This window comes from Dicentrarchus labrax, unplaced genomic scaffold (assembly GCF_905237075.1).
Source record: "Dicentrarchus labrax unplaced genomic scaffold, dlabrax2021, whole genome shotgun sequence".
In the NCBI taxonomy this organism is placed as follows: Eukaryota; Metazoa; Chordata; class Actinopteri; family Moronidae; genus Dicentrarchus; species Dicentrarchus labrax.
The window spans coordinates 18,033,612-18,061,484 of record NW_026136724.1 but is presented as its reverse complement, the minus strand read 5'-3'; the positions used below and the strand labels follow the sequence as shown (position 1 = coordinate 18,061,484).

Sequence of the window (27,873 nt, the reverse complement as noted above, 5' to 3'; positions counted from 1 at the left end):
ACTTTTTATTGTATCTGTTTTTTTTTACTCTTTGCGTTCATTGTAGAGTTTGGATATATTAGGAAATATGTCACTTTGTCAGTTTACTACAATATAGAACAGGGGTCAGGAACCACTGCACTGTGGGACAATGTATTGAATCTTTTTTTTGGTTTGGTGTCCACTCCAAACAGTGTCCCCTTGCTCTTTCGTCCGCTGCTGGGGGCTTCCACCAACAGCCGGGTCATGGATCTACGCCTTGACATTTGCAGTTAGCCAGTTGGGTCTGCCGTTTAATCATTTTGGCCATTTCACTGCTAATGTGGTCTGAGCCCCGAGTACATTCATTCATTATTGATGATAGAATAAATGTCTCTCTGGTATACTAGATGCGGCAATTACCCAACTGAATCACCCCCCCCGCCCTACCTCCCTGTGATGAGATGCTTTTTTTTATTACATGGTTGGTCATCCATGTGGACGTGGCTCCTGGGGGGGGGGGGGGATCTTGTGTATGTGCTTTCCTTACAGTAAAAGGAAAAAATAAAAAAAAATAAAAAAGCTGCTTTTTCCAGCTCGGGCAATCACTACACTGTTAGGCAGCAGTCGCCTGTTGCCATGGCAACTACCTGTTAATATTCCAGCAGAGTTTTCTCACCGACTAGAGGGAGAGTGCTACTTTCTCGCTACAGAAAATCGATTGGACATTCCTGCAGAAAAAAAAGGGGGGGGAAGCTGAGGCCATGTGGTCGGGGCTGCAATACCTGCACATGATGGTTTGATGGCTTCACAGTCAGTGACCTAATTGACCTTCAGTTGTCATTCAGAGTAGCAGAGGCTCGATGCATGTGGCTGATTGCAAATCAAAATGACATCCAGTCATCATTTTTACTCTTATTGGTCATTTTCTTAAAAGTGTTTTTGTCTCTGGCAGAGAATTCGCTCAATGAGGCCGTTCAAAAGGTCGGGCATTAAGGCATTGAGCTTTCTTTGCTCCTGAGTGGTGGAGTCATTCAGAAGGGATTGGCTGTCTAACATGTAAAGGGATGGCATTGATCACGAACCCCATTACGCCCCTGAGCTTGATCTCAAACAGCCCAGACAATCCAGTCTCCCATTTCTCTTCTGAAAAGACATTTTTTAAATGGTGCTTTTCTCAGACAAGAGACAGGAAAGTCTGTATGATGAGCTGTTAATTACACACACACTTGCTTGTGTCACATTTGTCAATGCGTGTAAAGCCACATAGTTAACAGCGAAGAGCCATATGGAGAGCTGAAGCGATTTGTCATGCAGTTGATTGACAGAAAATTAATCTGTGACAATTTTTTAAAGCAAAATTGACAAAACATTCCCTGGTTCCAGCTTCTCAATTATGAGGATTCCCTTCTTTTCTATTTGAAATGTTGGCCAGACAAATTTGAAGACGTCACTTTGGCTTTTAGGACATTAATAATTGCTCTTTTTCACTGTATTCAGACAGTTTGAAAACGATTAATGGATAAAATAAGCGACAGATGAATCAATGATGATCTAGTTTTATGGTGGAAGAACATGTAAACAGTTCAGTGAAGCAGAGGTGCAGGGAGGTATGACGCATTGCCTCTAGCCTGGGTGAGAAAACCTAACAAGGATAACAAGACAATTTGTTTTTCTTGAGTAATGCACAAATATAGAATTTTGTTCGTCACCTCTTGTTTTTGGCAACAAGTGTCCGGTGTAGAAAAATAACTCAAATTCAAAATGTCAAGGTGTGCCATTAAACCAGCAGTGTTCTTCCTCAAAGCCACAAAAAAAAAAAAACACATTGTACTCTCGCCTCTGAAAGTGCTTCTGAAGTTAAGAATAAAAATCTCTTCGGTGTCTCTTGGACTTCAGATCCCTCTGTGGATGTGGTGGAACTGGTAAACACTTGAGACATATTTTAGGTCCTGTCTGGCTGTTAGGGCCTGTGAAGCTGCAGGATCTCATGCTTTTTAAAAAAAAACCCTCTGGATAGTTTTCCATCACAAGGCTTAGGATTTCTTGAGTTCCTGGAAAGTTGATACTCTGAAGATACAAGGTTGTCAGCTTTGTAGGCTATATTGATAGAGAGGATGAATCCAGCAGGTCATGCTTACATTCACCTCCATCAAGGTTCAGTAAACACTGTGTAATGATTTCTTAGATGGTTTGCAGCCTTCGCTCCACTGGACACACCTCACAGGCCGTCTCTTTTGAGATTTCTGCTGTTTGCTTTGTTAAAAAGGGCAACAACATCACATCAGTGCTTATACCCTACATATAATTAACATTTTTACACTCTTTTTGTTTTTATTAGCTGCTAACAGTTCAACATTTTGGGAGGTTATTTGCGTTCGTGCAGAGAGTGAGGTGAGAAGATCGATACCGGGCATTAATACAATCGTCTTTGCGAACCATTTTGTTCTAGAAACTTGTTGAAAGATTGACTACATGCAGGGCTAGTTGGTGAACTACTGTAGCCGCAAACAAACTAGCAAGCCAAGTAGGTCACTATAGCTCCATCTCGACTCTCTTGTCTCATAACTGTTTGCTAATAATTCTTCTTTTGTAGAGAAGTTTAGACTCAAACAGAGGAGGATAAAATAAAACAGTGCCTAATAAGCTACGATAGCGACTCTCCAGCTGTTTGTTCCCTCAAACCTCAGCACAGTCACAGCTGGTCAGCCAAACAACTCTGCGTGTTGAGAGTCTAAGACTAATTTCAAAACTTAATAGAAACTCCAGATACTTTTCTTGGGGCGTGAACCGTGAACTGAGCTGAACCCCGTGCTGGTTGTTATTTGTGTTGCCTCGTCTCTGACCATTTTCAGCTCAACAGACTCATGTAAACATCAAAAATCTGGTCGAGAAGTTGCTTCATTAACACGGCAGCGTCTGTGCGCTTTAAAGCCGGATCATATCAAAGAGTATCAGCTTTGTTCCACAGTTTCAAGCTGTGAAAGTTAAATGAATTGCTTTGTTCTAGGCCATGTGATTTCTTTTTTTGCTTTATGTCTCTTCCTTCCTGCAAAATGTAACCTTTTTTCTCAAAAAAGATCTATTCTCCTGCGGACAGCTGTTGTGTGTACATGCCTGTACAGCTCAATATTCTCTATTTATGACAGCTTGCACGAGCAGCAGTATTTCTGTGGAGATGACTCAGGGGAGTTCGGTTCACCGCTCTGAGCTTTTAAAGTATAGTCTTGTCCCCGTGACCCAGTCTGCATCTTCATCTGCCCCGACAGCAACAGATATGAAGGGATCCCTAGAATAGAAAATGCCAGTCGTATCTGTTTATCTGGGATTAGGCTGTTTTTCAAGTATACATACGGTATATGTACCGCTTACCTCATCCAATTGCCTCGGAGGTCACAGAAAAATGTGGTTGAAGTGACACAGAAATATGAGGTTATAAAACACGCCTGTAACGCCTCGGTCTCATGTTGCTTGTCATTTTTTAATCAGACGTTTGTGTCAGCATCCCCTCTTTCCTCCATTCCCGCCTCTTCCCTTTTTTTCCCCCTAGTCTCCAGGGGGCCAGACTGACTTCTTTCTCACCTCTGATGTTTATTACACAAACAGCACCTAGGATCAAATACTTTATTTTTTTTTTCTAATCCAGAGAAGCCAAGTGTTGGTGAGAGATAACATGTAGAGGAGGTGGGAGGTGGGGAGGAAAGAGAGAGCTGCAGACTTGTTTATATGTCTTGATCTGACTGGATGAATAATTCAGCAAAGGCCTCCCTGACACTCCAGGATTATATTAAAAGAATAGTTAGGGCAGTGGGGAAAAAGTTGGGGGAGATGAAGTTTGGGCGACGGTGAAGATCGGAGGGCTTGATAATGACATTGTGAATTATTCAAACCTGCACCCCCGCCCCTCCTCCAGAAAAATAAACAACACACATACACAAGTGCAAACTCTCCAGCAGAGGAAGCCGTGAATGGCAATATGGTTTTGGTGATTAGAGGATGTTGAAGAGATTTCTGTACTTCACTCTGGGACAGAAGATGGAGAGCGACTGACAGCTTCCTTTTTAGCCGAGGTTTGAGCAATTCTTGCTTTTCTATTTGCCATCAGTCGTTCTGAAGTCTTCTTTCAGGATTTTAACTTCATTTTTCTTTTTTTTTTGGGGGGGGGTTTGCTTCACCTTAGGCATCTGCAGCACTGAGCATATTGCAGAAGAGCACTGATATGTTGTTTACTTTGCAGTTTCGCTGACTTTTTATTTACAGCCTGAGTCCCTCTTGATCCCTGACCTTTTGTTTAGAAAAACATGCATTAGTCCCAATTTAGCTATATAAGCTGAGAGAGTCATATCTTTACTCATATTCATGTGATGGATCTCGACCTCATCACTGTTAGATACGTACATGTAAACTTAAAGCTGCTATAGTTTTTTTTTTTTTTTACATGATCAGTGACTTTAAATGGCTACATGGATGTGACAAACCCACAGAGAATTATCCCCTCAGTCTTTTAGCATCTTTTAAACATTGTTTTGGTTTTATGGCTTAAGCTTTTCGCATTAGCGTTGTTTCCAGATGCAGTAGGCAGATGTTTTCAGTGGAAAACCCCCTGAAAACCCACTTTACGCTACCTGCCAAGCTCCGAAAGGCAGACAGACAAATTAGAGACTAACTGTGAACATTTATCAGCAGTTATTTCTTACATTTATCAGTGGTCCAGAAACACAACTTCAAAAGAATGCAAATGCTGCTCTGCTGGATGTGTAAATAAGCTGCAATTTGCTAGTAAGTCCACTACATCATCTTAAAGGGTGCTAAAATGACAGAGTTGTGTTTACAGCTTGTTTCCACTGTCCATAAATCTGTAAAAGCAGGTTTAAAGGACCAGTGTGTAGGATTCAGTGGCATCTAGTGGTGATGTTGTAGATTGCAACACCCACTCCACTCACCCCTCTCTTTCCAAGCGTGTAGGATAAAGCTAAAGGCCCTTTCTAGAGGTGATTATACACACATCACAATATATTTATGAATATTACATCCCTTTTCTGCCAAAAAGGCAAAAGTGTTTGGCTGTCCTCCACTCTGCTGATCTCTCTTCAAGAAATCTGTGTTTTGTGTCTTTCTCTCCTTGTGGGCCTTCATGATGTTGGTCGTAAGAAAAGTGATGAAAAAAGTGGGCGAAAAATGAAATACAGAGAGCTTTAGAGCCTTCTTTCTCACCTCAGTTCAACTGGCCAATCAGTGCAATGAAGTGATTGTCTGTTTCGGAAAGTTACAATAATAATACAATAACACACATACACTGGAGGCACAGGGGTGCAGACAGGGAGAGTTGTGTGGAAAGATCTGCTTTTGAAAGACATTGATTTATTTCCAAATTTTACGCAGAATTTGAGACAGATCTATGTGTGAATAAGTAGATAAGTGAATAATTAATTAAAGTTTTCATTCATTATAGGGTTATCGTGACTCTAGTTTGATCATCGATAGGACTTTTTTTTATCTTCAAACCTAAAAATGTAGGAAGTTTAAAATGTCTGACATCCTTGGAAGCACTCTTTATTTCTCTTCTATAAAGCTCTGACTGTCGACAACGTTGTTTGCAGCACTCTAACCCCTTAACACCTGACAACTTAACCAAGTTAAACCAAATTGTAACTTAAGGCCGGAGATATACTTGCTTTTGACTTTGTGCAGGCGTATCCTGCATCCGATTGGATGGTTGATTATGTTCGTCTTCAGAAATGGCCTTGACACAGACCTGTGGTTAAACTGCAAGTATATCTCCGGCTTTAAACCTAATCCAAAATCTCTGTAAAATATCTTCAATTTGAAATTATGTCAAAAGATGTCTCTGTTACATATAACCATTTCAGCAGCATTATATATTTCAGCGTGAAGTAGTTCCACCTTGAAATATAGTAATTTAAATGCTGTTGAAACAGTGCTTAAATGTCTAAAATGTTTTCACCGTCCTGCAAATCACAGAATCATTGCTTGCAGGGGGAATCTTTCTTCTCTTTGGAGAAATGCTACAATACTGCAGAACAAAAGCATCCGTTTTTGTTTTAAAATTTCACTTGAGGAATTTGAGGCACACCCTAAAACCAACTGTTTCATCAATAGTGGTCAGTGGTTATACAGTAATAGGAAGGGAAAAAAAGCTGTTATAATCATTATTTGGATGCTCCAAATAAAGCCTGACCTCCCCGGAAAGGCTGTGGGAAGAAGAGGGAGTGGGACAATGACTGGGGAATACTGGAATTCTTGGGCTGGACACTGTGGGAAGAGGACAGGGTGGGAGGAATCTGGAGCCTCCCTTTTCCATGGAGGGAAAACTCCTCCAGAATAAGACTCAGGAGCCTGCTGCACTGTGTCCTCGTGCGTGGGTCTTTTGTCCTATGTGCTGGCATCACGCACAGACAAATTGACTAAGTTCCTCCATGTTTGTAATTACAGTTTGCTGAGAAACGGCGTATTCCCCTGCGCAGTGTCATTAGGATTAGCACTCTGCAGGGTGTTGCTTTCCATTCTCCTGTAGCAAAAAAAACTCAATATCCCATCTGTCACAAGCCATTCTCCACAGCTAAACAAAGCCTGGATGCAGTAACAGCACCTAAATGGATGAATCCTCTCGAGCCAACATTATCTGCTGCACCTTGTTTGTAAAAAAAAAAAAAACACACACACACAGAACACACCTGATATCACAAGAAGATGCAGAAGGAAAATACACATCCTAACACGTACGTTTCAAGGTCGTGCTTTGAATTTACAGCTTCGAAAGAACAAATGTGACTCGCAGCCTAATAGGCCCAATTAGAGTTCAAGCTATGAACTAAAAGTCGGGCGCAAAGCCAAACGAAGAGTGCTATCAGGCTACGAGAGGGAACACAATTCACAATAGAGACGATTTATTTCAAAAGATGAGAAGCGACTCTGCACTTGGAGTCACGTCGTTTTAATTCTAAAAAGAAACCTTTGAGTATAAGATGTGCCACTCAATCACTGGAGACTAAATAAATCATCATCTCATTCATTAAAACGTTGAGTGTGAGTTCATATTCATGATACCAGCTGTGATGTTTTCACCCAAAAAATTTAAATGTACAGTACAGTCTGCTATTAACCTGCGACTTTGTCTCCATGTTTAATCATTTAAACAAATGTTTGCTCTCTAGCTGCTGCATGTGAAATGAATGTGTTTTTTCATCCAGATTATATTCTACTTTGAATATTTAACAGAAAGTGCTGATTTGTTTGCTTTTTCCCCCGGCCTTTTTTTCTACAATTTGCATTCCCCTGTTATTTCACAGATTGATATTTGACATCAGCAAAAAGTGAAGAACTGATGAAAACTTTTGGTAATTTTCACACATAAATCCGTTCTGTTTTTGACCTTTTGCCCCTGCTCTACATGCTGTCTGCAGGTGTGCTGAGCCTGCCGGAGAGTTTGAATCTGCACCGGGACCAGCAGCGCTCAGGGAGGGGCAGTGAGTGTCAGGCATACACCCAGGCCGAGCTTCGCACGCTGGAACAGTCGCTGCTCGCAACCCGGGTGGGCAGCATCGCAGAACTGAGTGAGTACACTTTGAACCCCTGTTTCTGTTCAGACATGGCCGAAACATGAGAAAAACGCAGGAAACTACTTAAAAGATGTAACAAGATGAAGTTTTAATTAGCTTTCTACAGAAACAGCCGGTAGAAATGTCCTTCAAAGGAACAAACAACCTAAGCAGAGTACTTTTTTACTTTCATACTTTAGTGAATAAGTTTTATTAGTACTTCTGATTTCACTGGAGCCCTTTTAGTTTTTTAGTTTATTGTAACACCCCTATGTGGACATCAGAGACTTGCATGTCGATTTGCATTTTATTCAAATAAAAAATATTGATTCAATATCTAACAGCGCACGTGATCACCTGGAAATGGATTTAGAATGATATCAAATATCAGACACTGTCATTAATTGCAGCCTAAAACCTGAGATTTAACTTTCCTCCCTCAGTACTGCTAACACAGCTACAACCTTAGCACAATTTTATTAATAATCGGTGCTTGGACTGGAGTTTAGGTGACCCATAATGAGCTATTTAAATGCTGTTTTTGAACATTTTCTACCCTGCTGAAGATTGAATTCCATAAATTCTTGTGAGTCCGCCTTAAAATAGTCAAATTTAAACATATTAAAAATTGACTTAAACTATTTGCAACTTCAGTTATTAGCTCTCAGACGCCGGCGTTTGATGAACACCATTATGTATTAAGTTCAGCTAACAGCGCATTATAAATGCAGCACTGATTGTTATGCACATTAAAACCGATCTGCTCAAGGACTTATTTCCATAACTATTTGGCAAATGGCCCCATTAGTGTGAAGGAATGCACACTCCCTGTCCCTGTGGGCTGACATGGTGGTCGACCCACTGCTCTTCCACTGTCCCCTCACCCTTTCTCCTCATCCATCTCTCCCCCTCTCCCCTCACCCACTGACACGCTGCAGCCAGGAACTGTTCTATTACAGCTGTTCTAACACCTGTTTATGAGTCCCGCCCGGGGGGACCTTTAAATCCAAGGTCACCGCCTCCGGGGCTTTTAACCTCAACTTGAAAGAAAGGCCTCCACCTTTAACTCTGACACTCCCCCCCTCCATGCCTCCACCCCTGTCCTCATCCTCTGTGCAGTCACAAATTAGCTCATCCAGCCCCCCCCAGACATCTGCAGTGTGTGTGTGTGTGTGTGTGTGTGTGTGTGTGTCCGTGCACATTTGTCCTGGATGAATGTTTGTTTTCGACTCCACAGCACATTATGCACCAGCAATTCACTATGCATCATCGATTAATCTAAGAACTGGTAGTCTTTCCTTGTAAATACCATCAGCAGTTGCTGTGTCACAGTGGTGATTCAGCCTGTAATCATTGTGAAACATGCTGTCCTTATCATCTCACAGACTCACAGTTATTGCTTCAGGTTCAGCCAGTGTCTAACATGTAGGATAGTCTATTGGCAGAAATGGAAGATAATATTCATAGGTATGTTTTCATTAGTGTATAATCGCCTGAAATTGAAGACGATTGAAGAAGAAACTGTCAAACTAGGCAGTGCTAATCAAATACGAATCAAGATTCTGTTACTGCGTTGCCTATTTCTCGCTTAGAATAGTTTCAGAAACATATTTTGGTGTACTGTTTATCTGCAATTCGAGAACCACCGTTGTTTCCTGCTACGGACGAGTCAAAACTGTGCAGTCAATGAGCAAAAAGCCAACATGGCGAGAACCATAAACTCGAGACTTCATAACGGTACTCCACAAACCAATGGGTAATCACTGGAAAATACTTGGATAAACAATATTGAAGGTGTAGAAAGCAGATATCCTCTTTAAACCTTTACTGATCTTTCGCCCACTTGGGGGTATATTCACTCTCTTTTTAGCTCTGGTTTGGTCTCCAACAACTCCTGAAGGAAATATCTGGCTCCTAAGCAACTAAATGCTTCACTATGTTCACCAGCCAGCTGTAAACTTAGCATATCTGCTGTTTGGTATGGTAAAGGATATAATATATATGGGATGGGACAGGTAGACACAGTGATAACTGCTCACACTTTGAAAGCTTCATTAGCATGCGTGAACAGAATGTCATGCACTTGGATCAGAAGGCAGAAAAAGCAGCACAGGCTGCTGTTTGATTCCTGTTTAATGCACCGTGTGTTTGACTCCCTCCGCCGCGCTGCCTCAGCTGGGCTTCCTCACCTCCAGGGTCGGCCAGTCGAACGCTGCCAGAGGTTGACATGTGGCTTGTAATACAGTTGCTGCCAACTGCTCGCAGTCATTTAGCGGATTTCAGAGGATTCTGTAACATGATTTCGTCCTCATGTTGTGTTATGTGAACAGATTGATCTACAGTGTGCAACTCACTGCATAGCATGAGTGTGAATCTGCTTATCAAGTGTATGATGATTGCATTAAGAGTGCTGATTTTAGCATGTTCTACCATCTGCCTCCGCTAGAAATTTCTGCATCTCATTTCAGACCCTTTTTTCGCCCACAGATTTTAGTTTGTTTTTAAAAAACAGGTGCAACAACCAGCAGTTTGTCTGTCATCTAGAGTGCAGCTTGTCTGTATTCAGCCTCTCTGATTTATTTTATTATTATTATTTTATTTATGCGTTTAAACGGAAATACTAAAAGTCTTACAATGAAAGAATTGATCCCACCAGGAAGTACTGTATTTAGATTATCTCCATAGAGCTGCATTGCTGTCCAATAACTATTAAAAACACATCAGTGAGCCACATTCACCGGAAACACTCATTAGAGGAACAAATGTGTATTAATCCACAGCTTAAAATAGTCCCCAACAAAGGCTCTATTTACTCCTGTTTGAGTTATGTTTGCTAAAAGCTTAGGAAATGATTTAGTCTTTTCTTCAAGTGAAACTACGTATTCTTTGAGCTGCTTTTAAATAATAGTGTCTTCAGAAGGGATAAAAGAAAGAATATTGCTTTTAGAGAAGATTTCTAAAAGAGAATGGGAGAAGATAAAAGTGACTGTGTGCCTTTTGTTGGATTTAAAATAGTTTATGTTCAACCTTTATTTATGCAGGATTTATTTATGCTCCTTCATAGCAACGCCCTGTTAACAGTTACATAAAACAACAAGAGAGCAAGACGAATAACAAGATCAAGTCATTAATAGAACAGAAAAACAGAAGATTAATAAAGTACAGGCTGAACTAAAGCCGTCACAGGAAGGAAGTGGACTGATAAGGTGATTTTGCAGCTTATTCCCTGAGACTGCTGCAGGAACAGTCTTTTCAAGATCAGGCCCAGTGGTTATTACATCTCAGACAGAAGTTGTGTGGTTGTCTGTTTCATGTAGAAACTCTTAGCACACATATTAAAAAAAAACCAAAAACAAAACACATGATATAATGAAGGTTTTCAACATAAATTTCAACAAACAAAAAGTACAGCACAAAAAGCACCGGGAGGAGAGCAGCACTGAAGTATTTCAAAACAAAAAAGTAACAGCATTATGAAAGAAAATGTGTGTATTAGCTTTAAAAGATAAAAAAAAGAGGCTAGAATGTGACCATTTTCTGGCTCCAAAGAACGAAGGAACTTTCAGTGATCTGCTAATGCACTGTAGTGATTTTGCTCTTTTGAGTAGACATTTACAAGTGTGCATTAGGCTGCAATTACCCAGGGATTTCATGGGGACATCAGTATCAATGACGTGTACGTTCACCACCAGCTATGCTTTTCTTTTCAACTTAATGAGAATCACAATTTGTAGTCAAAAGTCGCCAATGTTTTCTCTCTTTTTTTCCTCGTTCAGTTTACCATCACTAAATTTAACATTGCTTTTTATAACATGAACTTCTTGACATGCAATAATGAAACCGGCAGCCTTTTTTCTCTCTGTGTTTATATATTTATAGAAAAGCTAGCAAACAGTATATTATTCTGAAATTGGTTGTAATGCTTTCCGAATTGATGATACTCTGATAAATATTTATGAATAGATGTTATGTAAATTGATATAATATTAATGCACTAACTCTACTTCACATTTATTTTACAATTTTAGAAACCTGATACTTAATTATAGATAAATATTGTATTTGCATGTTCACTGAAAATAACATTGTACTTTCTCATTAATTTTATTTTCAATATTTACTGTAAATAAAATATACATTCTTAAATTTTAATTTATATGCACGTTTTGGTTTTCAGGCTCGAGAAGTACTTGTTATCTTTATTTCTGGCTGCGTACAACCTCCACCAATCAGAGGTTAGGGCAGTAGGCTGTAAGCTTCCTGAGAGGCAAAACCTGGGGCAAAGAAAATCTGCTTAACGCTATAAGTCCATTGTAATAATTAATAATTGAACATTTCTATCAGTCGCTATCTTCTCTCCTCTGGACTCTGGCAGCTGGACAGCAAGAGGATGTTGTTTAGAGAGATTTTAGTGTGAAAACTGAAACTGTAAAACTGTGTTAGGAAGTTATGCCCTTGGTCCCTTAACTGAGGTCCTGCCAAAGTCAAGCCGGCATTAATTAAAGTCGTTTTCATAATTAGTGGCGGACTCTGCCATTTCCATGCTGGATTCATATTGCCTTCACACAGACGAATTTGATCTCCTTGATATCAGCCTCGCTGTTTACTGTTCACTCTGTTTTCACGCTGTGTCAGAGCTGTATTTAGCTAATGCTAATTCACACTTTCCTGCTACCGCTGCTTCACATTAAAAGCATTCAAGTCAATCTGATACTAATTTTACACTATTTGTGAGGGCACCCTGGCATGAAGATGCAGTGTGATACAGCGACATTTCTATGTAATTGCTCTGGCTCTTCTTGGTTTTAGTGCCGAAAAGGAAACGACCAGAACAGTTTTGTGTTATAAATCCAGGAGAATTTCTGCAGAATCCAAGGACGCCAAGTTTCCTGTTTCCTGAAATCAGGTTACTGCCAAAATACAGTATGAGAATAAGCAGATTTCCTCAGTGTGTGTGAACATAATGCCTGTGGCATTCAATGTATAATGCAGAGAAGAGGCTGATAGAGGCTGCCAGTCATCTCAGTGGTAGCCTGGTTGATTTAAGGTAATTACACTGATAATGAGAAATAATGTAGTAATGATAGGTTAATACATAAATACTACACGCCACCTCTAGTATCACAGCAAAGATCTGGAACAAATCAATGACAGGAAGCAGGTGTTTCACGGTCAGACAGTGTGTCCCCACATAAAGCATTTAAAACCTACTTGGTATCAACACGTTTAAATTGTTTAAATTGGAATCAATTTTGAGCTATTAGCTCAATATCTAAACGATAAACAAGATCGCTTGAAAGTGAAGCGGCCACACAGAGCCGGCTGTGAGCGCAATTTCACACCCGACTTGTTTGGTAATTAATGGATAATAGAAGAGACTGTTAAAGAGCAACATTCATCACTATATCCATAATTTTATTCTCTTGAGGTGGAAAAATAAGTCTTCTGTTTCTGAGGTCACCATTATCTCTCTGCTCATCTAATGCGCTCGTATTTCACGTCTTTGTCCGAGCGAGGAGAGCAGATCGCCGATGGCAGATTTGGGCAGTTGATGCTCAGGGTGTTTGCCTTTTTCCTCATTTGTCATGACACTCTGCCATTAAGGATAACTTTCTTTCTCTGCTTTCCTTCATGTGCTGTGGATATGTGTGGCGTATAGGATCTGTAGGCGCTGAACTGACATATTGTGACCAGGTGTGACAGAGAAAGGCCGTTCATCTGTCAGCACAGCGGCTGCCCCGTGGGTCAGAGAGCAGCCACTGGGCCAATAAACACTGTAATGTAATACAGTGCAGGCATCTAACAATGGGGCCCTCCATTCTTGAAGCTGGGTGTGCCTCTACCACAGAGGATTCTGCTTCATAAGCTTTTCATGAAATCACATACCAACTGTCGGACCAATAATTGAACGCATCCTCGCATTGGTTCGATTCAGAAACTTATTATTTAGTTGTCAGTTTAAACTGACAACTAACTAGTTGTCAATTTAAACTGACAACTAAATACATACATTTTGAGTTTCATGATGATACGATGATGTTTATCACAGGCCGTGTCCTTTAAGCATTCAGGCTGTGTATTTTCCCGGCTGACAATAACCAGCTTGAGAAATGAGTCATTGTGTATTCTACTGTGCATAGGCAGAGAGGAAGAGTGCTTCTTCTTCAGGGCTGAGTGGGTTTCACAAATTGAGGAATCCCTCTCTCCATCCAAAGCTGCAGGAGCTGTGCGCTGGTTTGAAAAGGGTACAGAAAATTGCACAGCAATGGGATGTTATTTCTCTTTTTCCAGGAAGTGATTGCTTATTGAATACCTGTCTAACTGGCCGGGGTGCACACGAGCATCTGCTTCAAATGTCCATCCATAAACAAACCTCAATCATGATGAAGTAGTATTAAAAAGCATACCCTTCATGTTCTTTCAACAACCTATATTTGAACAAAATTTCATTAATTTCACCCCTTTTTAAAGCTGTGACTCAGACTACCTTCCCATCGCCTATGTGAATATGAGATAATGGGTTAGCTTCGCACTCACGCCGGCCGAGGAGATTCACAAGGAGGTGTTACATTTCATCTTGAGACCATCCATGCTATTCTCATTTTTCATTATATTAGAGTTAAAATACTTCTCCTGCTTCGCCATGCATCATCCTTTCTAATCTCATACAGTCTGACCCACTTCTCGGCACGAGTGATGGAAAAAGGGGAAGAAAAAAAAAGGAGAAAAATGCGTCAGTCAGGCTTATTTTCTCTTAAGTTGATAAAAGCTCAAGAAAAACAACATGCAGTCAGTAAACAGTGTGATGCAGTTTGTGCTGTATGGTGGCATTCTATAACTAACAAGCCCATTTTACCCATTTGACCACTTAAGCTGCTGATGATAACGCCCTCATGTTCTTTTCAGTGTCTCTCTAATGGACTCGTCTGGTTGTGCTGGGAAAGGTTCCTGCTGTCATTTTGTCCTCTACGCTTCACTTTCTCTGTCCTCTCAGAGGTCTGCAGTGCCATTCACTCCCTCATGTCCGTCCACCTTAGAGACGCCGTGGTTTCAAAAAACTAAAAAAAAAAAAAAACTAAGAAATTGTTGACTTGGCTTTAAAGATGAGGCTGGCTCATTCAGTCACTGGAACAGGGTGCGGCCATTTTCCTTATCTGTCTCCCAGCACCTTTAGGAGGACAGCGGGGATATGCTGACACAAACAACCCTCCTCACAATCCTCCAGACACACACCACGCACACCTCTTCATCTCGCACAAAAGACACATGCTGGAAAATCTTGTAGGCTGTTGCTGCATGCTGCAGTAATTACGTGAGGCTGGATTCATTATTGTATAATGGTTTAATGTCCCCCGGTACCTGCCACAGGATCCCACTCGCTCATAGCAGCTCAGTGCTGCAAAGATTAGACTATCGATTGAAACGCTGTTGACGAAGACCCATGTTTTCTATAACACTGAGGGTCTTTCTCAGTTCGCATTCTTGTATCAGTGATATGTAATGGCTGAAACCTCATTTGAAGGTCAAAAGACCTCTAGGTTTTAGACTTCTAGGATGTACAGAACTGAAGTTTTTACGACCATTTTCAAGACTATAATTCAACTACTTATAACAATGTACTTACAACTACTTTCAATGGACTTGAAAATGAACTATAGTCATTTAAATCTCATTGAAACAACAATTACGTGCGGTATTACTTAAAAATAAAATAGTTCAAAGACAAAAGGCAGATTAACATTTTAAAGGCGGATGCTAACTTCCCAGTATGCTTCAATCATTTGCCGATAAGATGATGTAGACATATACAATATATATATATATTTATATAAATATATACAATAGCTAAACTTAACAGGCATTAGCTAAAGCTCATATCAGTTAGTTAGCTGTTAACTGTCCTTTTGTCTCTGTACGTTCATAAAGCCTTTGGATAAGCCAAATTTCCTCTCTGGTAACTCTTGACTGTTAATATCCACTTGTGTCTTGGCATTGACTTTAATTGCCATCACACCACCCATAAAATGACTGTAGCTTTAAGAGTTAAAACTGAAACACCAAGCATAGAGTCCATCTACAGCTGTAAGTATGCTGCTCTGTTTGCTTCCTGCATGACTAACGCATCAACATTGCATTCTTGGACTTGTTATTCACCTCGGGTCTTCAAGAGCATTACTGGGTGTTCTTTTGTCCTCCATAAGCCATTGACATTATTTCTAAAGGCTCATGTACAAACACAAAACACAAAGGAAGAGCAAGGTTGGCTGGGCGGATAAAAATCTCAGCGGTTTACTTGCCAACTGAGCATGCATCATATGGCGACTTGGCCGGCAGCAGCGAATGGGAAAAAACAAAGGAGAGCCAGAGATTCACTTAAAGAATGACCCATCACGCCCAAACAAACTTTGCAGACCCAAAATGGCTAGAAAATATATTACACAACAACATAGATTATACTCCATCACAAACAGGAGCAATTTGAGACTGTACGATGCTTCGTCTTGTCATGTTCTTGGGAGGTTCGTTCCTCAAGGACACAAACACTGACTGAGGACTCTTGAATTTAATAACCAACCAACTTGCTGTTATTAAAGATTAAGCAGGGATTACTTTGTTTTTCGTTCATGTATAAGGTCAGGCCTCCGTTTACGTCTCTTGTCGATGTGGACATTTTATCATGTCGTTGCTATGTTGTTGCAAAGCCCAAGTGTTGGATTCTAATTAATGTCTATTGAATGCATTGCATTTCAGACGAGGCGTTTGCGAGCATGTGACTGCGACACTTCTTCGGAGAGGTACAACACCCACAGGCAGATGTTCTTCATTAATAATTATTACCCATCAGCCTGACATATGAGAGCTGAGGATACTCGAGCCTGCCTCTCTAAGCTCTTTGAATACTGGTGACTTTAGTGGCTGGGGGGAAAAGCTGAAGTTATCGCGTGTTTAACATCCACTTCACACTGAAGTCCTTCAGCAATAAGACGGACATTACACCATAGACTCTGCCTTTACAGCAGTGCTGCTGAGAGATAATGCACACTCACTAATTGAGTGTTTTGGACGGAGCCCAGAAGGCTAATGGAAGTTTTGGGGTAATAAGGCGGTGAATTGAACAGGCTGCTCTTAGTTTCTCACCTCAACTGTTTCCAGCGAAAAAAAAAGAAAAGAAAAGACAGGGCAGCTGTTTGGAGACAAATACCAGCAAATGGTTGCAGAAGCGCTTTGATGAAAGGGGACTTCACAAAAGGGCCTAATAGCTGTTGGTACTTGGACTGAACTTCCGTCATCAAGAGGTGTGTTTATTCTCTGGCTTCATACATTGCCAGTTTATCATTGACTCATCATTCATTTAGAGTGAGAGGGCACCCCAATCTTCTTTAATTATAGCTTTTTATTTAGCCAAGTTCTTACGCAGTGGAGCATTATTACAAGGTTATTGTAAGACTTTAATGAGCTATGATTAAGATTGCTGGAGGTTTTTCAGTTACTGGGCAGCTTGAATGAGTACTTATACAGTATGTACTGTATGAGAAGGTTTTTATTTTATAGTTTAAAACTGGACTCATTCCTCACATGTACTTGACTTGTGGCTACAAAAGATCTTTTGTTCATGGCTTCTCTACCAGATATTATTATTTATTATTACACCTCTGATGCATGGCTGACTCTTGTTGAATGTACAGTCTACTGTAATGTTGTATTTTGTTGTTATCAATGTGTATTTACTTTGCCGACGCACAGATATCTACATTATATGAGCTGCTGCTGCCATGCAGGGCATTCAAGGATTTGTCTGTACAAAATATACTTTTGATTCGATTTGTTGCTGTTTTTTAACTAACAGCGGGACTAGTAATTTCCGACTGTACTGTAATTGTGAAGTATATCTAAGAAAGGGAACAAAAATAAGCCCACGGCTGAAATATGAATGGCGCAGTACTATTTAAGCACATTTGATATAGTGAATAATCAAGACCACACATAGAAAAGTTATTTATTATACACTGCTGCAGTCTGCAGTAGAGCTTCTGATCTTCACAGAAGACCCATTAAAGTCCCTAAAAGAGCCATTAGACAGAATAAAGTGGTATCCATTTAGAAGTCCCCTCCTGTGAGTTGCAGGAAAGATGAAGACAATAGAAAGAGAGAAATAGTTTGTGTAATCTCCTGCTCCATTTCCACAATATCCGGAAAAACTAAGATGATGAGACAAAATGAAGCTACGGTTCGAAAACCTCTTTAGACTGAGAGAAATCATCATCGAGAAGGGTCTCATATTATTTCCCCCAGTTTCATAATAGTTGTTGATGAGCAGACTTATTCTTGGAATCCCTGGGACTTTTACAAATGACCCATCACAGCTTTTTTGGGGGTTTTTGCACTGGGATTTTCTGGTGTTGTTTCATTACTTTTGCTCACAGTCATCAGTCCAAGAGTGGACAGCTGCAGCAGACAGGGGATTCTGTGGGATGCCGTAATGGCCGTAAAGGAGGACTCATGATGGGTTCTGCGGAAGATACAGTACAGAAACAAAGCAATCATGAATGTTTGACTTTCCTAAACAGGGATTTCATAATATTTTGCAGAATCTTTCGTCATGTGACCTTTGCTCTGTTTTGCCCTGAAGAAAATAGAGATCCAGCCTCTCTAGATCTAAACTCTTTAAAATGAATGCAATATTTTTAGACATGGGACGATCATTTGTAATTCACAACTAAATATTTCAATGAATTATTCTGTACCCCACTGTGGAGGGATCCTGGGGTAGAACAGATGCTGCTGCTGCCTTCAAGTGCTCCTTTTTAAGTGCCTGACACCAGACTTACAGTATTGTAGTGGTGTAGTGGCTGTTTAGAAACTGTTTTGATTTGTTTTATCAATAAAGCTACAGTAGCTACGTGACACGTAAACTTTAAGGGAACATTTAAAGCTGTATTTACTGATTTTTGGCCACTAGGGGGCAGCAGAACTGCAAAGCAAGCTGACAAACACACACCAAGATACAGTGAGACACTAAATAGCAAAGCAGATTCTATTTCAATTTATTTTTTTAATTATTACTGCACACTAAATGCTCCACTTTACTAGCAAATGGCTAACTTTGTTATTAACTTTGTCTTTATTCTGGGCAGGTCATATACAGTTGATGTATCATAGCTTTTTAAAAATTGGACACAGTTGCTTACTATGCCTTTAAAAAGCCCTGTAGAGCTGCAGAGATGCAGATATTCATGCTAGCTCTCTCTATAGAGTAACTATAAGCAATCCCTTTCACATTACATAGTCATCAGATTAAGTAAAATTACTGATTATTGGAGCTTTCATTTTGTAAGGCATTAGTGTTTTGACCTCAAATGGTAACAGGATAAAAGCATTTTCTGGTGTGCCATCAAATTCTCTATAAATCATTTTGTTATTTTCCTACTTACTGCATTGGCTATTCATGTTAGCAAATCGTGTGAGCATTGTATGATATTTTCAGCAGCAGTTCAAGGCGGTGAGATGGCTGGAACATCTCTAGTGCCTTACTGATGTCTGGTGCTTCACAATGAATGAATCACTGTCTGGAATTTCATGCTAGGTACTTTATTCGTATGGGGTTGTTTTTCTTTTTCAGTCCCACCTTTGCAGATGGTATCCTGCTGTTTTTCCATGTTGCTGAGATTTATTCAGAACACCAACAGTGTGTCACATTGCTACAGGTTCAGTGTATAAAAAGATAGAATAGAAGATGGATTCCCTTGTGACTAGCCGTCTCTCCATGGAGCCTGTTTCCCAGTAGCAAGGGCTAGAAAAAACACATTCGGACATATTTTTACCCTTTTGTTTCATTCCTGTTTGGCCTCTCGCCAGCTCACAAGTCGACTGGCCCAGTGGGTAAACTCACAGTACTCCAGATGGTCAATCAGCCTCTGATTGCATCCTGGCCAGGTTACTATTAAAGTGTGACTTTGGATTATAAAACCACCGAGCTGAGAGTCTTAAAAGCAGCTACTGTATCTGTCGATGGATCCCCTGCTTATTCAAACACAGACGGTTATCATTGGCCTTGCTTCATGTGTCCCATATTAAATGTGTCCACTGGTGATTAATTTCCGCTTGAGCAGCGCCGGTAAAAGTATCTGCTAGTTCTGTGTTGATGATGACATGTCCCGTAATTGACTGTGATTAATAGTTGCCATGGAATTGCTAATGTGGCCTGAAGGCAGAGCTCTGAGTCGGTCGTATTACCAAGTGATGATTAAATGTCCTCAGTTGGGCCCCTGGGGAGCTATAGGCCATGACAATGTGTCAGAGGACAGTGGAGGAATCTTCCATTTCAGTCCTCCATTAGAGAACACAACAGTTGTCTCGCCATGATAATCTCGGGTCACATTTGATGAGAAGTTGGCTCACCTCACTTTGTCTGCTTGAATTACAGGCATGTTTGCTTGCTATTATTTAGTTACACTTAAATCACATCTGGTCAAGCGTGTGTGCTATTAGTTTAAATACGTGTCTGAATCTTAGTTCATCTTAAAGGAAGATCCAGTGTAACGCTTAGGAGGATGTATTGGCAGAAATAGAATATAATATTCATAGGTATATTTTTATTAGTGTATAAAGAACCAAACAACAACGACTGGTTTAACCTCCTAAAGGCCTAAAGTTGGTATGTATATGTGTGTGATGTTTAAACGAACGAACCAATGTAGATTTGAACATGTTCAATTTATAATTTATTTTCTTCCACAAAAAAGAAACATTGCAGGCTCAAAGTGGGGTTACATCCCAATTAATGTACTTAATGAAATCAAAAACCAGGGCCAGACAAGATGATAAAGCAGGCTGGGAATCTGACGTCAGCCCGTGCCAACAGACCACACTTGTTTTTGTTGTTGTTCATGCCAGTAACTTATCTTTAAGTTTTATTACTGCATTCAGACAAACTGCCTTAAAAACAAATCCAAAGTAGTTCAAGTGTCTTTAGTGTCAAGAGTCAGTCAACTGCACATCTATATTTAAACCTACAGGAATAAATATTCATATGTGTCATTTTTGTGCACTTAAGAGTGTTTGATTTGCACCTGGCCTTTCCTCAGAGCTTTAACCTGACTTCTGTTGATCATCATGAAGCTCTGAGTAACCAGAAGTGCTTCCACCTGACAGAAAATAATACACAGCATAGTTCTGTTGCTCCCCGTGGCCAGTCTCCTATAGCAGAATTACCAGTTAACTGTATCTGAGTTATGAATTTACCCCTCGTGCTTGAGTTTCTTCAGCCCCGTTTGTACAGGGAAATAAGCGTTTTACTGAAAATAAGATCAAACTCAAAGGATTCATGTCCAGATGCAACAGAAACATGATGCAACATTTAAGTATGCTGTTCCCAAGTCGTGAGCATTGAGCTTGTTGAAAGATAAAATCATACCAAATGCTGGCGCGCATCTCATCCATCTCATTACCATTCAAAATGTTGCTCTTTTGATGGATTCAGCCTTTCTCTTTCCCAGAAGGGCCTCCATGCTGAGTAGCTGCAGGAGATGAGTCTCCTGAATTGACTCCCAAATACTATCAGAACTCCCATTAATAATTTCCACTGCTTCCTCCCTAATTCTGTACCCAATCGAGGAGGAAAAAGCTGCCAAAAACCAACGGATCTTTGCAAAAATAAATACATAACACAAAGAATAAAAAAACAGCCTTATATGTAAATTGGTAAAGATAAATTATTACAAATCAAGGGAAGAGTAAAACTACTAGTTCTGTACAAATAAAGATCTTAAGAAGTAAGCAAAGTAGGGTTTGAAAAATCTAGACTTAATAAAAATGGCTGAACCTTCACACCACCTCAACCCCTATCATACATTTACTAATGGTGCGGGACATGACTTCTGGGTGTTGTAAGTCTTGGGAAGAATTCAAAACTTTGTGATATTAATGTATATGATTTCCTCATGCAGCAAGGCAGGGCCCATTAAACTCTGCTGATGTTAGTGGCAGCAGAGTTAACATTAATGTGGAATATGTCAACTCACTTATAACAGAGGCCAGGCAGAAAACACAATAGTTTTTGTAACTACATTTAAAAATATATGACAAGAAAAAGCCTTATATAATCACTGAAATACTTTAATATTGTTTTACTGACATTTGGTAACATTAGCATTATGCCTCATAGCAAAAATATAATTACACATTTAATTAGTTTACAAAGCATATTATTGGACTGATAATTAGTATTTTTAAATCCTTTTGGGTTTTATGCTTATACATTGCAATAAGAACTTACCACAGTTCAATTACTCTCTGTCAAAGTAAACACACTCTTCCAAGTAAAATAAATCAAACCACATTCCCCGTGGCTTCAAGTTATGAGAACGTAATTACATTGTGCTTTATTGTACCTGTTGCAGAGAAGTACATTTATAGATCAAAAAGTATATGCTGTGAAGGGAAGTATGCAATGTCACTTAAATGGAGGGACCTTAATCTGGCCTGTATACTGACATAAAGACGAGAAAACAAGCATTAAAGCTTCAGCTGCTGAGGTGGAGAAAGTGCAGGTGAACCAGCTACAGTCTTTATATCTGCCGCCAGGAGGTCGACTTTAATGAGGAAGCGTTGTCGAAGTTCCTGGTATGTTTTTTCTGGAGTCATAGGTGAAAAGATTTAATCTTTAATGACTTGTTACGTAGAAATTATTAGCTACATATAAAAAGAAAACATCAAACCCAAAGCATACATTTGTTCTTATTTACTGGTTGCAAAGTGTCTTATTTCTGGCTGTGTAAATTTGTGCGTGGAAAAGTACTGTCTATAAAATGTACACGACAGCTCACCAAAAGTGAAGCCAAAGCATCTTGATCGCCCCCTGACTGCAGTACATATCATAAAGCCCGTCCCCTTATTGTTAACAGATGGGACATAGGCCAGCCTAAAGCACACGTCAAATACATTTTTCCCAAAGATGGTTTCATTTTAGGTTGTTCTTATCACTCTGATGTGTTTAAGTGTTAAAGAAGCTATAAAAAGGTGGTTTCACGTCATGATTGAGCCGGGGTGTATGGGCGGGACCTCGATACCCATCCAACCAGTGGGTGATGTTACAATAGGTTCGCACTCGTTTGTGACCAAATATCAGCAAAATCCGTCTCAACTGTACTTTGTGTTCAGTGCTAATTAGCAAATGTTTGCATGTTAACACCATAAGAGGGTGAAAATGGTGATAATTATACTACAGCATGTTAACACTGGCCCTAAGAACATGTCGCCCATGCTAGCATTGAGGTCAAAGCACTGCTGTGTCAAAGTACATCCTCACAGAGCAGCTAGCCTGTCTGTGGATCCTGGTTTAAGTTTTATTTCTTACTTTTATCTTTAATGACATGAAAATTATTAGCTCCATGAAAATATTACATACCCCCAAACTTACATTGGTTCTTATGCATTTGTTGTAATGCAGTGGATAAAGACAAGGCAATTACAGGTTTTGTAGCTGCTGTATGACAGAATTTAAAGTGTTGACATCTCATTATAGCAGGGATTTTTTATTTTTTTTGTGCTCTACACTGGTACATGATTTTTTTCTCTGGGAATAGGGAACAAAGTTTTGCTCTGTAATGAGTCCTTCCAAGAGGGAAGGACTTGGCTGGAAGAAAGGAAGACACTAAGCTGTCCCCTGTGATTAATTCAAATGAGATGAAGCATGAACCCCATAGGAGTGTTGCTTAGATAATTACAGCAAAGGAGACAGGAGCAAATGTTGTCCTGCTGACAAAACCAAAGTCACAAGAACATTTACTGTAGGTAAAGAAAGCCGGATGATCAGCCCCGGCGCTGGCTTGAGCTCCGAGGGACAGCAGCGTTTAACCAGTCGCACGGTGGCTGCTTCTAGTGTTTGCTGTGGTAGAAGACGACATGTGGTCTATTATTTATGGATGTTGTGTGGTTATTGAGTTCTGTTTTATCTCAGCAAACCCGACGGAGCATTGCCTGTTTTTGGAGTTAGTGGTTCTCTGTTGTCTGTTTTATGCTCTGCTTATATTGTTTCCCACTGAGCAGAAGTTTTTAATGTAAAATGCACATCTCTTATCTCTCTAATCTATTTTAATGTCTCACTTTTCCTCTTTGTATTCAGGCCAGTAGCACACTGCGTAAACTCACTCTGAGTAGCATGGGGACATCCTAAGTACAAAGGTTTCCTATGCTGAACCCGATTAAGGTTTGAAGCTAAATGCTGCTGAGTACCAAAGGTGCAAAGCAAACAGAGCCTACAAGCTGTGGCACAGTCAAGGAGCCAGTTTGAAGGAGCAATTTATACCTGTAGTTTCTGCAGAGCTGCAAGTAATACTTGTTGCATTTAATGATTAATGTACTGATTGTTTTATGTTACAAAATAGTGAAACTGACAATCTGTGGCTGCTTTTTTTTGTGTGTGGTCAGCTTTTCAAAGCCCAAGGGCATTCAATTCACAATCATACTGAACGGAGAAAATCAATAAATCAGTAAACTGTCACATTGAGAAGCAGGAGAGGCGATGCTTTTGTTTGCTGGATGACTTAAACAATGAATCAATTTTTTAAAAACTGTTGTTATAGCATTACTGTACTGGCAGTTATACAATTAACGCAGTGTTTATATCACAAAATCAATAAAGCCAACAACTAAATATGTGGTTTATAATGACACAATGACAGAATGACACAAATAAATGTTGAGTTTTTTTATCTGGTGGCCAAACTCTTAGAAATCACAGTTGCAAAAATAACATTGCTTTTTATGCAATGTCTTTATGGTTAGGGTTGAAGTTGAGGACGATTCCTGATGAAATCGTAAGAAATGTTTATTCCGTTTTACTCATTTAAAACCTTGGCTTCAAATCTTAAGTATTGCTCCAGAAGATTAAACATCCATGACTGACTAATCAACAACCAGAGTTAAACAATTTGAAACAAACATCCTTAGGTATTATCTGTTCAGTATTTAACACTCTAAAACTCAGCTGATCGATTTTATTAGGACTGGTTTGATCACACTGTGGTTGTGGTTTGATCACATTTGTGGCCAAACGATGCTTCGACCGTCATTAGATTTTGATTAAAACTCTCATTAGTGTGCCCTGCCAGTCAAGACATCAGACAAAACAAGAAAATATAAATTTCTAATGTAAAATGACTAAAACTCTTCTAGCTTTGGGCAGAAAATAGTGTGTGAATGTTTCTCATATTAAGAAGCAGATTGAGGAAATTGGCCATAAGGCTGACCAGATTACCCTGACCTCAACTAAAATAAGTTAGTTCCCCAAAGTCAATGACAACCGTAGCAGTGGCTGTAGGTCACATCCTCCTCGGTCTGAACACCTTCAGGAGCTGCCCCTGCTGCATCTGACTAATCGCACTGAAGTGACCATATCTAATCACGTTTGTCCAACATGTCCATACTTGTGCATGGAAGCCTTATCCCACCACACGTCTTCAATCATAGAAACAAGGCCTTGTTTTCAATTATTTCTTGACGTATTTAATTCTCAACTGTCTATGAGGCTCCCTGGAGCCGGAGTGCAAACTGTGCTGTGAGCAACGCGCTCTCTGTTTACGTCTGACTGCCTGTGAACTCTGTCAGGGGCCTTTAGTCTGACAGATGGAGAACCTTGGGCGCAGACTCACCGTGTCATTCTGTCTAAGGAATGAGGTTTCAAGACAGGCCAACTTTCTTCAGACGGGGTATTTTTGGAACAAACAATCAAACAAGATCAGAGAGAGAGAGAGAGAATGTGTGTGTTGTGCTGTGTTTACTGTTGCACTGCAAGCTCAGAGCTTCAGACTTTTCACACATAATGTTTTATTCACATATTACTCATGTATCCAGTAAGATTCAGGTAGGCGGTGTTTTCGGTCTAAAACCCAAAATGCCTGAAACCTCCAGCGTTCCAGTGAACCTGGTTAATAATTAGATCAATGGGGATATTAATTTTTCCGAGAAATCGACCCTGCAGGCTCACGCTGCAGTATTTTCCCTCTCATGGCAACATCGTTATTCTTAAATGCATCACTAATGACCTCATCGATAAGCTGCTGTGAAGTTGTCAAAATCCTAAATCACAGAATTATGACTCTCTAAATGTCAGCACTGACTATCTTCCTCTGTAGTTTACAGGTATTGAATTTCAGGCTTTGAAATCATCTACCTCCTCTGGTGTTCAAAACTATTAGAATTGTAAAATTTCTTCTGACTTTCATTTGTTCCCTGCTCCTGCTGCGTACAGACACAGCGTGAAATAGGTTCATACTAAAAGCAATGGACCACATTCATCATGGAAGATACCAGTAAATGTTTTCTATCTTTCCTAGAATAAAGGTTTACTTAATCTCTGTGGCTGGTTTTGTTTTTACATAAAACTGTTTCGTTATGAGGTTTTTATGTTTTATGCCTCCTCAAATGCACACACTTGTTTTGTTTTGTTGTCAAATAAAAGGAGCATTAATTCTCTGCCAATCCTGATCTTTACTCGAACCTTAATCAAAAATCAAGGCTGTGGGAAAAGATTTTTGTCCCGAAAATGTGACTGAAGAATAATTTGCTAATTTATAGTTTGGATCTTATTCTTATTCATGCTTTTGGCCATCATTCCTATTGGTTATGATAACATCTGGAAACGTGGTAACCTGCTTCCAGACCTCTGAATCATCGCCCAGCATTTCAAACAGATGGTGTTGTGTTGTTGTTGCTGTGTCCACTGAGCTCTGTAGGCAGGATTAAGAATGGGAACATCATCCTCCTACATAGCTAGCCAGCAAGATGCATGAAAAAAAAAAAAATATGCAGAAATAACAACCGTTTAACGTGTTCAGAAACATGCTTGTTTTTGGTTGGAGTTACGAAACCTGTCATATCTAGATATATATTGGAGCTGAAGCCAAGAGCAGGTTAGTTTAGCTTAGCACAAAGACTTGAAACAGGGGGAAACAGCTAGCCTAGCTCAATCCAAAATGACATCCACCTGCCAGCACCTCCAAAAACTCACTTAATGGCACGTTTTGGCTTGGTGGCTAAACTTATATTGTTTTGTGTATTAAGAATTCAGTGGCTTAGACTTGCAGAGCATAACTTCTCACAGTCTTTATTACCGACACGTATTTCCACTGGAACTACTCCCTCTGTACCCCAGACACATGTATCTTTTATTTTTTTTTTTTATCTTTTTCTAAGGAGCACACTAACTATGACTCACAAAACTATTTGTTTGTTTACAACCTACTGACTACTCATGTTTGGTCCCTTGTGATGGATACAGTGGTAAAAGCTACAAAAAAATAATAAAAATAATAATAACCCATGTTCTAAAAAATCTGAATTCTTTTTTAATAAACCACAAAATGAATTCATCTGTGTGTCTTATACCAACCGTGAATCACATTTCTAATGGCAGGAAGTGCATGTGGTTTAAACGGGCTTCCCTGATTCATTTGACATTTTGCACACACACACACACACACACACACACTGACACAGATATTGGAGTTTTCCCATGACTGAAAACTGGGAGGAAAAGAAGGAGAAAAACAAGAGTAAAAGATAAAAATGAAGAAAGAATAAGAGCTCAGACTCCTAAGTGATATGAGAGGCACGATGTGCGTAAGATTTAATTTCAAGGCTGCAATTTCCCACTCAGCAAGGATTGTGTGGGCATATGTGTATGACTAAATGTACGGTGAATCAGAGGGTGTGTAAATGAGGGAGTGCGTCTCTACTTCATTACAGAAGTGCTGCGAGTACTCACATGTCAAAGGAGTGGTGCAAAAAATTGGATTTGTGCTCTGAGAGTAATGCGTAGGACTTCTTTTATAATGACTAGATATTTCCTCAGTGTAGTACACAATGTTATTATTTCATCTTTGATGCATTTGTGTAATTTTTTAAAAATGTATTTTCATGCTCCCTGTATATTTATCAAATTATGTTGGGGAAATCCACAAGCTGTTCTCACGTATTAAAATATCTTCCAGGTGATTTGGTATCCCGGGCCATGCACCACCTCCAGCCGCTGCACATCAAGAACCCCAGCAATGGGACTCCGGTCCACCAGAAGACCAACACCACGGTGCACTGGGAGCCCGAGGCCCTCTATACCCTGTGTTACTTCATGCACTGCCCACAGATGGAATGGGAGAACCCCAACGTTGAGCCCTCCAAAGTCACCTTACAGACTGAGAGGTGAGTCCAAGTGAGGCTGAAGATGATGCTGCTTTCACACACTAGATAGTTTAATCCAAATCCTAAAAATGTGGTAATATGAGCTCTTTTTCTGTGGGCCAAGAAGTCTGCTGAAATGAGGCGGTCTCAGACTGGTTAAAATTGAACTGTAATAAAG

General features: G+C 39.9%; 2 protein-coding genes across 3 annotated transcripts in view; both read left to right on the top strand.

Annotated features, from left to right (window-relative positions):
- The window catches only part of igf1 (insulin-like growth factor 1), a 153,055-nt gene that overhangs the window by 60,104 nt on the left and 65,078 nt on the right, over positions 1 to 27,873 (top strand). The gene's annotated exons all lie outside the window — the stretch shown is intronic.
- The window catches only part of LOC127359280 (ankyrin repeat and BTB/POZ domain-containing protein BTBD11-A), a 168,437-nt gene that overhangs the window by 113,037 nt on the left and 27,527 nt on the right, over positions 1 to 27,873 (top strand). For both annotated transcript variants that reach the window (XM_051393196.1, XM_051393197.1), the window contains exons 2-3: positions 7,383 to 7,532; positions 27,509 to 27,716. In XM_051393196.1, coding sequence (XP_051249156.1) covers positions 7,383 to 7,532; positions 27,509 to 27,716 — 358 coding nt within the window. The remainder of the gene's footprint in view (positions 1 to 7,382; positions 7,533 to 27,508; positions 27,717 to 27,873) is intronic.